Source organism: Notamacropus eugenii, chromosome 1 (genome assembly GCF_028372415.1).
Source record: "Notamacropus eugenii isolate mMacEug1 chromosome 1, mMacEug1.pri_v2, whole genome shotgun sequence".
Taxonomy (NCBI): Eukaryota; Metazoa; Chordata; class Mammalia; order Diprotodontia; family Macropodidae; genus Notamacropus; species Notamacropus eugenii.
In genome coordinates, this window is record NC_092872.1 from 15,908,512 (window position 1) to 15,922,439 (window position 13,928).

General features: G+C 40.0%; 1 protein-coding gene across 1 annotated transcript in view; it reads right to left on the reverse strand.

Annotated features, from left to right (window-relative positions):
- The window catches only part of GRIN3A (glutamate ionotropic receptor NMDA type subunit 3A), a 215,892-nt gene that overhangs the window by 161,572 nt on the left and 40,392 nt on the right, over positions 1-13,928 (reverse strand). Inside the window, exon 2 of the mRNA XM_072655052.1 lies at positions 14-618. Coding sequence (XP_072511153.1) covers positions 14-618 — 605 coding nt within the window. The remainder of the gene's footprint in view (positions 1-13; positions 619-13,928) is intronic.

Below are 13,928 nucleotides of genomic sequence, written 5' to 3' on the forward strand. Positions count from 1 at the left end.
GATGATTTCCTACCTTGACAAATACTGCCCTGAAGTGAGATTGGTGACTCCCTCATCCATGCAGTTCATGGTACTGGGAATGAGTGCAAGTTCTGGCTGGACCATGGTGGCTGTGGCAATGGCCCTTGCTACCAGTTCCATTGCATCCTGCACATAATATTCAAAGATAGACTGGGTGGTCTTGCCATGAGCAATGAGGCCCAGAGGCAGGCCCTCTGTCCTCAGTTCCTCCACATTCTGGGAATCCCCAAGAACCCAGTGGAACTCCAGAGGCATCCTTCCAAACTGGGTGGTGATTTCAAAAATCCTCCGGATGCTTTCCATGTCACAGCCAAACATCACCATGGTGGGTGTGGTGTCCTTAATGCTCTCAAGCTGGACTTGCAAAAAGCTCAGTAGATCTTGCTTTGAGGAGAGGTTGGCTGTGATATTGATAATGGATCCCAGGTGGAACTTGGCACTCTGCTGGATGAGGAAGAGGAAGTCCGTGATGTTCCAGTCTTCCTGGCATAGCAGCAAGCTGAAATTGTACCAGTTGTTCATGGTCAGGATTGAGACAGTGACATCAGCATCAGAACTTAATGAATTTTCTAAACTCAGCTGTAGGTGAAGGGGATTCTGTATTTAAAAATATGAAAAAGAAGAATTAGAAAGCTTCAGTAGCTTCCTGCAGCCTTCTGAATCATGTCCAAATTTCCTCACCTGGCATCTAAAGTCTTTCACGATCTGACTCCGTCCTATTGCTCCAGCCTTTTCTCCCACTAGGCAATCTGGATTATCTGCCATCTCCCAAATACAGCCTGCACTCGCCAACCTCTATGTCTGCTCACCTCAGACATCCTCCATATCATCATTTTAAAAGCACCTACTATGTGCTAGGCACTATGCAAGACCCTTGGGATACAGACAAAAATGAAATGCTCCCTGCCTTCAAAGACTTCTTTGTTAATTCTTCCAGGACCAGCTCAAATGCTATCACCTCCTCCATGAAGCATTCCCTGAATGCCTCAGTCAAAAGTGATCCCTCCCTCATCTGGCTCCTAACATTTTGTTCTGCTTTTATGCATTAGGTCTGGACTAAATTTGTGCACATGTTTAACCACCCTCCCTCGACTCTAAAGCCTCAAATATCTACTTTATCTGTATCTCCTCCAGTACCTAGCACAGTGCTGGAGGCAGCATGTTGTAGTGGTAAGAGTTTGTCTTTACATATTAGAGACCCACTTCTTAAAACATGTTATATTTTCTGAGCAGAATTTAAGCTCCTTGAGGGCAGGAATTGTTTCACGTTTGTATTTTGTGTTCCCTAGTGCTTAACTTAATGCCTGACACATAGCAGGCACTTAATAGTGGCACAGTTAATGTTGGTTGATTTGAATTGTGAGATTTAAAAGAGATCTGCCTTTGTCACAATACTATCTATATGACCATGGGTCCGTCTCATAGTCTTTCTCTGCCTCAGTTTCCTCTTCTGCATTAGAGGAATAGTAACAACTGTAATACTTACCATGCTGTGTTGTTGTGTGGCTCAAATGAGATAACACATGTAAAGCGTTTTACAAAATCTGAAGTGCTATATAAATGGGAGCTATTATTACCATTGTATATATTAGGCATTCAATAAATACAGAATAATGAATTCTAGAAGAAAATTACAGGGGCAAAACCTTAATGTTTTTCTCTTTCATTCTTTCCCTCTCCCCGTCCTCCTCCAGATTTAAATAGGTCTCATGAGTGGTATTAAATGCAACAAAACTCATTTTCTCATATCATGTTAAGTAAATGGAAATTGTGCATGCATATAGTAGAGGATGTCATTCTAACCATTGTTGCAGCTTCTCACCAAAAAACCAAGAACCAAAAACCAAAACCCCTCAACTGTCACATCATGTTGTCTAATTTTAATGCTCTGTGCTGAGTCATGCACCATGAACTAAGAATTCAGGGAAGACTGAAGCACTCCCTCTCTCCATAAGCAGCATTAGACAAAGGTACCAGCATAAAAAACTTATCTATAAGCAACCCATTTGCAGTATGTAATTGGCAATTAAATGAAATTCTACTCTTTCCAAGGACAGATTTATGATCAGTCTACGATATAAATCTAGAGGGTGGGATAAGAAAAGCAAGCAACTGAAGACATTCCACTTTGGGGGGTAATCTCTTCCTTCTTAGTGAATGGGGAATCTTTTACATAAGAGAATTCAATGGGAGTAAACATCTTAAATGATCAGTGGATTGCCACTGTACAGATATCACAAAATCAACAAAATGCATATAGACTCTCTTTCTCAACAGTTCTCCCCCAAGGCCTGCCTGTTTGGTACAGTTTGTGGTATTTGCATGCTTGGCAGAATTAATATCAGCTGGAAGGGGGTGATCCGGTGATCCCAGCTGGGGGGGGGTGTTTATATCTGCTGAACTCCTGTCTCCCCTTTATAAGAACCCTTTCTTCATGCCTACTGTTTCTGTCTGTCTCTGGTTCTGGTTCTCTCTCTCTCTCTCTCTCTCTCTCTCTCTCTCTCTCTCTCTCTCTGTCTCTTTCTGTCACACACACACACACACACACACACACACACACACACACACACACACACACACACACACACACACACACACACATAGAAGTAGTGGTTTTGCCACTCAGGTTATCATCAAATCAACTATAGTGAGGAGAGACCCCAAAGATGGTTTCATGAGGGCCAGCTCAGGACACCACAAGGCTACTGCTGAGGCATCCACGGCTGTGGCTAAGCCAAACACTTCCCCCAGGTTGAAGTCATTTCTCAGGGTGGAAACCTGCCATTTTTGTAGCCTCCTAGCTTAATTCTTTTTGACAGCTTGTTCTTACAGTACTAGGACAAAAATTCTATACAAATGAGACAGTAACAAATTAAAAATTGCATTGATTGCTGAGATCTCACTATTTCTAATAGTATTCAAGCCCAATAATATTATTTCACTGAGGCTATTTTCTGATCTGCTTCTATATGCATACTCCCTTCCCACCTACACCAATCTTTTGCTCAGAGACATATAATCAAATCAACATTGCCATCAGTTCTGGGGAAAGCCTGTCAATCAACTGCCAGACTCTTCCACTCACTGTCTCTTTGGCTCCCTAGACCAAAATATGCTTCCCTTGGCTATGACTTTCAGATATGTATTATTTTGTCCACTTAGAATACAAGCCTCATGAAGGCAGAAAAGTTCCAATTTCATCTGTTTCCCTGGCACTTGGCACAAGTGCTAAATGGATATTTTAAAATGTATTCATTTATTTATTGTCATGTCTCCTGACTTGCAGTGCCCATTTCCATTAAAGACTTGTCTAAATTCACAAAGGCAGGTAGAAATGTCTGAGTAGGGAGGTGAGCCCATTTGTACTTTACCCTGCTGCCTCCATTTGTGGCCAGGATTCAGTTCTAGGTCTCTCTGTAATGAAGGCTGCCACAGAAGGCTTCCCCTTCTAGTTTAAAATTCCCAGCAGTGGCCTTCTCCTATATCATAAAATCATAGACTCTCAAATTTGGTAAGGTCTTTGGAGGTCATCTAGTTCAGAACTGTCAAACTTGCTGCCCTGCAGATAGCCTGCAAAACTCCTGAGTGCAGCCCACACTATATTAGAATATAGTTGAGAAATGTTTCATGAAATAAATGAAAATGCAATGCAACATAGGTGATATTAATCTGTGCTTTTGAAATCAATATATGCCCACAGGGACCCATTTCTATTCGAATTTGACATCACTGAATCTAGTTCAGTCCCTACCAGATGCAAGAATCCATTCAACGGTACAAAGAGTGTTCTTCCAGCCTTTGTTTGAATGGACTCCTAACTCCTTGGTATAAATCTCATACCTCCCCACTGGGATATCCTTAATATCCTTAGAACTCCAAAACACAGTTGCTGACCTAATCTATATGGGAGTCTCCCTGTCTATAAGATGATCCTTCCTGGTTACTTGTCCTAAACCCTAGGGCAGTTAGACATCTTAGTAGGCAGCACTTGGGTGAAGATTTATTCTGTCTGGTCTTCCCACTAAACAAAAATGGTGGCAGGTGCTCTTTGTTTATTTTCCCCAAAAAGTTTTGGCAGGGAGGTAGTCATCCCTACCATCCCTCTCCCTACAAAGTTATTTCTAAGTATAAACATTACATTTACTCATTGGTCCACAGCAGAGCCAGGGCAACAGAGATTTGCCTCCCTGGGAAAAGTATCAATCATGTACATTTCTATGAGTCCAAGCTCTGCAATTTACTGCTTATGTGTCTTTGGAGGAATCATAGTATCTCCTAGAGCCCCAGTCTCCTCATCTGTAAAATGAACTCCTTGGAATAAATGATCCCTAAGGTCCCTTCCTGTGAGAAATCCTATGATTAATGTGTGTGCCCTTTAGGGATGTAGGGAACCGTGCTCAGAGACATAAGGGAGTGTTCCTTTTCAGTTCTTTACATTTTTTTTAATCTAAAAAGACCCTTTTAAGTTTCCTTTGAGGCAATATTCATCTCTCCTGCTCTCCACTCCTTGTTTACAGTATTCAGTTGTTGAGTAATCCCTTTTCTCATATATACTTCACAGCAAACTTCAACTTTACATTGTATCTTTCTCTTTGTAAGGTAGAGCACAGATGTTATCTAACTGCGTGCTACAAGATAATTCAAAAAGCTTTGTCCTGGGGGATACATTTTTATAAGAGAAAACTATACCAGGAGTTTGTCAAATTTGATGGTGGGTACATTTTAATGGAGCCAAAAGGGGGCCACTGTAATTGCCCAGTCTTCAATTTATTGCTCTGGACTCCCTGAATAGTTCTGCTGGAGGGACTGTTTTGTGAACTGGGAGGAGTTCAGCTGTAAATGAAATTGTTTAATCCAGAAAGTTTCAAGCGAGTCAAAGGAGAAAACTAGAAAGGAGACAGTCTAAGATGCTGACTCTCACAGACTTTGCAAAATAAGAAAAGCCAATAAAGAATAAAAGGCTAAGAATTAGTGAAGGTAGTGGCATGCACAATTTTCTCTCCAGAGTATAGTGGGGTTATTTCTAATTAATGATTATGAATCCAAATGGGGTAATCAGTGAGGAGATCCAGCCCTAACATAGGTTCTCAGCATTTATCCTCAGACTTGATCATCTCAGTAACCCACTTTGAGAGCTCCTGGTACCCTGCTCCAGTTTCCACACTGTGGTGACGGTGGGAGTGTCAATGAGGACCAGTGGGGTTGGGGAGACAGGGAGGTTTCAGTATGTGGATGAGCCAAGTCTTTGAGCTTAGTAGTGGAAGTAATGGTGTGTGTGTGTGTGTGTGTGTGTGTGTGTGTGCATGCGTGCATGCATGTAGGGGGTTATAGGGAGCAGCTTGTCTGTAGTAAGGAAGTTGTATGGCAGTTTTGGATGAGAAAGGGCTTCTCCCCACGGCTCTTGGATCAGACCTATTAGAAAGGCAGTTAGGTGGCACAGTGGATAGAAGACTGGACCTGGAGTAAGGAAGACTAGAGTTCAAATCTAGCCTTAGATACGTACTAGCCCTGTGACCCTGAGTCAATGAATTAGTCTCTGCCCCAATTTCCTCTTCCATAAAATGAGGATAATAATAGCCATTGCAAGGATCAAGTGAGATAATCATTATAAAGCACTTAGTATAGTGCCAGGTACATAGTAAATGCTGCATCAATGTTAGCTGGCCGTTGTTATTGTTGTTAAGTGAAGAAAACCTAAGATAGGTCTGGAATTTCAATGGGAATACTGCCTCCTGGCAGGGATTGTTTCTCCTGACACCTTTATATCACATGCTCATGTACATGCATACATACAGAATATTATAAGATTTCTATGATATAAACTTTATTTGAAAAAGAAAACAAATGAATATAGTGATAGCTTTTTATTTTTTTTTTTACTATTTTTTTCTCTTTTCAATTTATGGAATAAAATAAGAATTTCCATAGCAGAGCAAAATAAAAATGACAATTATATGTGAAACTGCAAATCTACTATGCCCAGCCAGCTATGTCATTCAAATATACAACAAAATTGTTATGTAAAATTTTTTCTTTATTTGTCTCCTCTCCCTCCACCCTAGAGATGGCTACCATTAGACACAAATTGGGGTGCGTGTGTGTGTGTGTGTGTGTGTGTGTGTGAAATTATTCTATCCATTCTTTCTCTGGCTGAAGATAGCACCTTTCTTCATATATCCTTTAGTTAATTTGGGTACTTAACTTCACTTCCCAAAATATCCTCCCTTACTCCCCACTTGGAAAGCTAACTTTTGTAGCAAACAATAAAAAAAGCAATTCAGCAAAACCAATCAACCCATCCAATAAGTCCAGCATTTTATGCAGTATTTTATACCTTATACTGTAAACTTTAAAAGAGACAACAGGCTACTTCTTTACTTTCTTTGTTTTACCCAAGAGACCTAACAAGTATAAAACAGAACTCATTACATCTCCCCTCAAAACTGCTCTCTTTTGAACTTTTCAATTATTGCAAAGAGCTCCACCATCCTTCCAGTCGCTCAGATCCCAAAGCTCTGTGTTATCCTCAATTTCTAACTCTCACTCACCTCAGATATCCAACCATCCCATCCACATCGCTCATCTGTGTCCCCTTCCCTTCATTAATACTACCATTACCCTTATCATCTCAGTTATTATAATTACTCCTTCACTGGTCTACATGCCTCAAGTTTCTGTACTCCAATCCATCCTTCATACAGCGTAGGTCTAACCAGGCCATTCCTCCTCCCCTCCCCAACTCCAGTCATTTCCATTTGCTCCAGAACCAAACATATACTTCTCTTTTTGGCTTTTAAAGCATTTCACAACCTGTGCTCTTCTTATCTTTCCAGCCTCTTTAGCCATCACTCTGCTTTACTCATCTCATCCAGTCACAATGAATAACTTGATGTTCCTCATTTTGGGTCTCTGTGCCTTTGCATTGGCCGTCTCCCATGAAATGCATTCCCACTTCATGTTCCTTAGAATGCCTGGCTTCCTTCATGACTCATCCCAAGCATCACCTTCTGAAGGAGGTCTTTCCCAGTCTTCCCAGATGCTAGCATTTGCTGTCTAAGTTCACCTTCCACCCACCCTGTAAACAATTTGTGTGTGTGTCTACATATACACACACATACATATAAGCATATATATACACATACACATATATGTATGTATATGTAAACACACACACACACACACACACACATATATATATACATGTATATATGTTGTTTGCTCCATTAGAAAGTAAACTCCCTGAGGACAGGGACTGTGCTTTTTCTTTGTATCGCTATAGTTTAGCATGGTGCCTCATAGCAGTGAACCCTTGAAAAAAGCTTGTTGATTGGTTGAAGGATAGCAAAGGAGGGTAAATGAGACTGTAACATAGTGGGAAGAGGAAGAGGTCTGGAGCTGTAGCCTGGATTTGAGTTCTGACTCTGCTATTGTATAATTTGTTTCTTTCCTCTAGGCCTCAGTTTCCTCCTTTGTAAATGATAACAGCTAGATTGGATGATCCTCAAGGTCTGTTCATTCTTTAAATTCTAAGATCCTACACCATAATGGAGATATTAAGGGATGATATGAGTGGAGGTGAAGGTGGGGAGGGAGGTAGAAAAGATGGCTAAGGATTAAGAGTAAGAGGAACTTGGACTAACCAGATGTGCTGCAATAATCTGAGGCAAGTAGGTGGGACAGTGTATAGAGCACTGGGTCTAGAATCTGGAAGACCTGAGTTCAAATTCAACCTCAGACACTCACTATATTGTGTGACCCTGGGCCACACTAGTCAGTTAACCTCTGTTTGCCTCAGTTTCCTCCTTTCTAAAATGGTGACACTAATAGCACCTAGCTTGCAGGGTTGTCAAATAAGACAATATTTATACAGAGCACTGAGCATGGTGCCTGCCACATAGTAGGCACTATATAAATGTCATATTATTCTTAATATTACCTATAAGCAGATTGTGGACAAGTACCATCTTAACTCCAATGGGATTTCCTTACAACATTCAGTTTGAGAAATAACTGATTTCCTTCCACATTTATACTCCCATTTCTAGCTCAGGTCTATTTCAAATGTCTTCTCTCTTAGAAATAATATCTCTATTGGTGACAGGAGAATCCTGCCTCTGACACTTGTTAGTATTATAACCATGGACAGGTCATAACTTAACCTCTCTAAGTCTCAGTTTGTTCTTTTGTAAAATGGGTTTAATAATACCAATTGTATCTACTTCATAGGGTTATTGTGTATCGAATGAAATCTTGTACCTTGTATTTCTTTTTTAGGTTACATGTTGAACAAATTAGGGGACTAGAATTTTTCTCTGACTCCCTCAATCTCTCCAAACTCTCCAAATTACTTAAGAAAGATAAAGAAACTTCAGTTGTCTCCACAATTTGGGACACCTGGGATCCAAAAGAAAGTTAAAATGCACATCACATGCACACACACACACACACACACACACACACACACACACACACATACACACACACACCATGAACCAACCTCTACACTGAGGTCACTGAGCATCCTTCCCCCAAGTTCTATGCTACTGGCAGGGATGCTATAGTAACTGACCCACAGGATCCTAAAACAAGAGTCAACTCCACATCTGAGTCTCTCCTTTCTCTTTCCAGGGCAATGGAAATCTCAGCTCCAGTCTGAGAAAGTCTGCTTGGGCCAGGATAGATAGCCAGCACAGAACTCCAGTCTTCAGAAGTGGGGCAACACAGTGAGCACTGCAGCATGCAGAATTCTGGTCTGCAAAAGATCTCTGTTGGAGGGCTAGGAACAGAATAAAAGGGGCAGAACCTGTATCTGGCCTAGAAATAAAGCTCAGCACCCCGCCCTGCTCCTTCCTCTCATAGTCTCATATACTCAAATTATAAAAATCAACTCATAGCACCAGCATGGCAGCCAGTGCTGTGCCAGAGGACTAAGGAACAGAGGGAGCAAGAACAGACATTGTGACAGGACAAAGTGTGTGTGGGTGGATGGGCAGCACTCCACTAAACCTGAGGGAAAGTACTCAGCATCCAGCTGGGGCCTGTTCTGGCCACCCAAATATCAGTGGGGCAGAGACCTAGGCTGGAGAACCATGAATTGCTCAGTATGGAAGGAGGCTGAGATGTTTTGAGATCCAGTCCCCAGGGAAGCCACCATCAGAGGGGGAAGGGAGTTGGAGAGTCAGAAAAAGAGTGAAATTACCAGAGATATCAAGAAGAAGAAAGCTCAAAGATCTTGACCATAAGCTGATAAATCAACATAGATAACATTCATCGTAGAAAGAAATATGGCTTCCAGGTATGAGTTCAGGCATCTATGAATAAATACTTCAAAACAAAGGAAAATGGCCCAAATTCCACAGGCTAGAATTTGAGAACATGGAACCACCACATGCTGCTTCTGAGTGATTTAGAAGATAAAAGAAAATTATGAGGGAAGAGTTTATGTCCTACACAGCAGAAATAATGGACAAGATAGAAAAACTTGTATCTGCAATGGCAAGTCTCACGAAAAGAATAGAGAGAACAAGATATTAGGAATATAAATACCCAGACAGGAAGAGCAATCTAGAAGAAGAAGAGCAAACCCCCAAACAATAAAAAATATCCACTATGGAAGCACTAAATCAAGTTAGTTATTATGTGAAATGGGAGTAAAATTGGCATGATTCAAAAATAGAACTATTTCTTTGAATGGATTTGATTCTATCTGTATCCAACTCCAATTCCATCTGGACAGAAGAGTCTAAATAAAAAATTAAAACTCAAACTAAGATAATTGATTAAGAATTTACTTATCACTTGCTATACACCCAGCAGATTGCTGTGGGAGATGTATGGGTAACAGAAAACCCAGTCTCTAAATTTAAGAACCTTATAGTCTGATAGGGAAGGTAAGACTTTGACACATGTAGCAATTAAAGACAACGTATAAGACAACATTTAAAGATAACATTTAAGATAACATATCGATTAAGGGTCAGAATAAGTGCTCTAGATAATAAATACAATCAGAACTTGACAAAGTTCCATGCGGCCTGGAATAGTGAATGAATGAATGAGTTGGGGCTTGAACAAGAGTTAAACAAAGAGAAGGAATGAAGGCATTATGGGATCAAGAGCAGGATGAGCCAAAGATGCAGAGATGGTAACAAACTTGTTGTGCTTATCTAAGAGCAATCAGAATTTATTGGTTGAAGTGGAGAATTTGTATTGGGGAATTCAAGGTGTTAAGTCAGGATATTATGGGTCCAGGTAATAAAGGGCCTAAAAATTAGAATGCAAAATTTAGATTTTTTTTTTTTACTTCTTAGGTAATAGGAGTTTAAAATAAGATCTTGAGCAGGTGATGATGTAATAAAAATAGTATTTCAGCTAGATAAATCTGATTGTGGTTAGACAAATGATATTTCAGTTAGATAAATAGGATGAATTTGAATGGGGAAAAGCTATTGACAGGAAACCTGTTTAGGAAGTGATTGCAAAAGTTCAGAGAGGAGATGATAAGCAGGGAACAAGGATAATAGCAGGGGGTAAAGAAAGAAAACAGGACTGATGAGAGATAATCCAAAATTAAAAGCAAAAGAACTGGTTGAATAGATATGAGAGCAGCCAGGTGACAGGGTGGCTAGAGTGTTTGACTTGGCATTGGGAAGATTTAAATTCAAATCCTGCCTCAGATACTTGACTGGGTGATTGGGCAAATCACTTAAAATCTTTGAACCTTAGACTAGTTATCTGTAAAATGAAAGAGTTGGACTCCCTCTAGGGTACCCTTCTAAGGTCTCCTTATGCTTCTTTGTGAACAAGAGTCAAGGTCTCTCTTGGAAGACTTTGGGAATAAGAAAAAAAGTTGCAGCTTCCCTTCTCTCTCTCTCTCTCTCTCTCTCTCTCTCTCTCTCTCTCTCTCTCTCTCTCTCTCTCTCTCTCATCAAGAAATTTATGAACTCCAACCCTTAGCTATCCAGGCAGAAGTTGTAGAGAGAAATGAGAGGAGAGGATGCTCTTGTCCTTTGGATGGTTCCAATTTCTGTCTTCCCCATCTTTGTAATTATATACTGTTTCACAGCATCTCCCTTTCTCTTTTCATCTTTCCATCTTCTCTTTGTTTCTTTTCTTTCTTCTTATTCCTCCTTCTGAAAGTCAAAAGTAAGGGAAGGAATTATTCCAATCCCCCCTACCCAACATCAAGCTCTTCTACCCTGATAAATGATGAGATTAGAACTCTTCAGCTGCTTCATAAAAATATGAAGTATTCTTCATCTTCAAGTATTTATAGCAGAGATTCAAGGTTAGCTTTGCCCAAACCTGTCACACAGGGCCAGGAAAATTCTTTCTCTGAGAAGGTTCACTAAATCAGCACTATTGAGTCAATAAAAGGCTCCAATGGAGAGGAGGAGGCTTTATGTCCTCCTCCTGCTGAATTGGGTAGTGAAATTAGGCTAATTAGATTGTATGCGCGCTTAGATAGCACCAGATAAATAGATAAACAAATAAATTTGGTCCCAGAGAGCTACCCAGGGGTGAGATGTGGTCCCTGCTAATGAATAAAGATGTGCCCACTGCAATCACACTCAGTGCTTAAACACAGCTCCATTGGGAAATCCCAGATGTTTGAGTCAATCCCTTTCCTGAATTTAAGGGCAAGTTATTATTAAGCTATTTTGCGTGCTTGTCCGTATAACATAGAAGCATTTGGGGTGCCTGGGAATTGTTTTCCAGTTTTCTTGAATCTTAATAAATAGGAAATGAACAAAAACCTTATCCAATTAAGTCTCCATGGAACATTTGCTAGTCTTCTTTATTTTTATTTTTTTGCCAATTGAGTTTATTATAGCGGTCTATTTTAGTTGTTGACATCAGGAATTCATTTTTGGGGTAATAGCTTATACTCATGTCAACTTTTCCTCAGCTTTGCTAACAAGAGTAGAAACTGTCAGGAGAGTCATGTGACTATAGAAATAATTAACCCAAATCACACACGGTGGTACTTCTTATAGGTTATATTGAAAAAAAAAAAACATGTGCCTCATTTACTGGGAGGAAACAGAATTGGAATTCATATAAGTTCACGAATAAATTTGACAGATTTTCAATTCTAAACATTCTTTATTTTTGAGGTTAAAACTCAGCATGTTTTGTGTATGGGACCAACAGGAAGTCCCCCAACACATTTGTCAGGTAAGGGATGAATGGGCGCTGTCACTGGCAAACCCAATAGGTGTGAGCAAACTGTTGTTTTGTTGATTGCATTGTTATTGGAGAATGGATCTTTTAATGTTCAACATTCATTAAGAGTTTACTGTGTACTGGGAGAAATAAAACATTTAGATAAGCCCTGATAGTCTTCATTCCATCTCATTATATCCTAACATTTCCTTCTACATCCTCTCTCTGAGCATGAGTGGCTTAGTCTATCCTTTTACAAGTCATCATCATCTTTCACTTTTACAACTACTGCACAAGCTTTCTAATTGATCTCCCTCACTCAGCGTCTCTCTTTTCTAATCCATCCTCCACAATCTGCCACATTAATATTCTTTTAACAGAGACCTGACAATGCCATAGTACCATCCTGCTCAAAATCTTCAGGCATTTTCTATTGCCTCTAGGATAAAATACAATTTCCTTAGTGAGAGAAAATAGCAACGATAATGGAAGCGTCAGTTCAAGGAAACAACAAGGGACTGAATGCCCATAACTAGGAGGAAAGCTAGTGAGAAGTGCCCTGTTGGTAAAATACATAGAGCTGACTTTGCAAGGCAATAAGTTTTGATTTGTAGCCAAAAGGGGGCAGAAGTGAGAACCAGAAAGAAAAGTGTCTCCCCTTTCTTGTTTTGTGGCAATATAGAGGGCTGAAAGTTGGAACTTAGCTTAGGCATGGAAGTAAAGTGATATGAAATCCAGAAAGGGGATTAATGAGTAAGATCCACCACAAGGGTGTCACCACACAGCTAAGCTAAGGCACTTGTTTGTCTTTCATTCTTGAAGAGGACCACTGACATAAGGAAGGTGATATCTTGAGTTGCAAGTGAATGGGATTTAAGTTAGGCAGGGTTGTGCAAGATCATCAGCCTCACTATCTGCTCTAGTGTCATCAGAGTCCAGGGGCAAGACATAGGTCAAGATGGTGTTGACCCTAGATGCAGTAGGAGAACCTGGCCTTTTTAAGCTAAGGTCTTTTCCAGTTCTCAATTTGTCTGAGGCAATGCCCATTCAGTAATTAAAGGCTAGGTAAGAAGTGAGGCAAAAGATGACCTAGTTTGTCTTCACAAAAGAATCATTCTGGGAGGGTAAGACCTTCAGGGTTTTGCATTCATGGGGAGAGTTGAGAGTAGAGTGAAACTAGGAATAGTTCCAACATCCCTATGAAGCTGCTTCAGTTGTATAGGCAGAAATGATCCTCAGGAGATCAAGAAGTCTGTTAACAATCTGTCCTGAACAGCAGAAGGCTGTGATAAGGAAATGAATAAGTGACTTTCCAACCTCCAGTAAAAGGGAAGTGTATTCTATATATTTGAAGTTGTTGGATAAGTGACCTCTGGGTAAGGATGGTTTTAATTCAATGTTAAAGTTTACATGCCCTATTTTCAAATGCTGTGTGGATTCATTTTACTTTAAAGCTACAAAGAACAAATCATTTTCTGAAGCCTAAGGATTTCCAAAGAAAAATATAGCCTTTTACTTTTGACAGAGGTTTTGCTCAGATTAAATATTTTGAAGGTCATAGGATTGTATATTTAACACCAAGCAAATGATTTACAAGATGAGGAGAATTTATTCAAATATATTCAAACTAAAGTTATAAAAGTTCTCAGTGCAAAACTTGCATACTGTCTCAAAAATGGAGATGTTTCTAATTAAACTGTCTGGCGTACCAGCTAAAATTCCCATAGAAAAGTGATTACTTT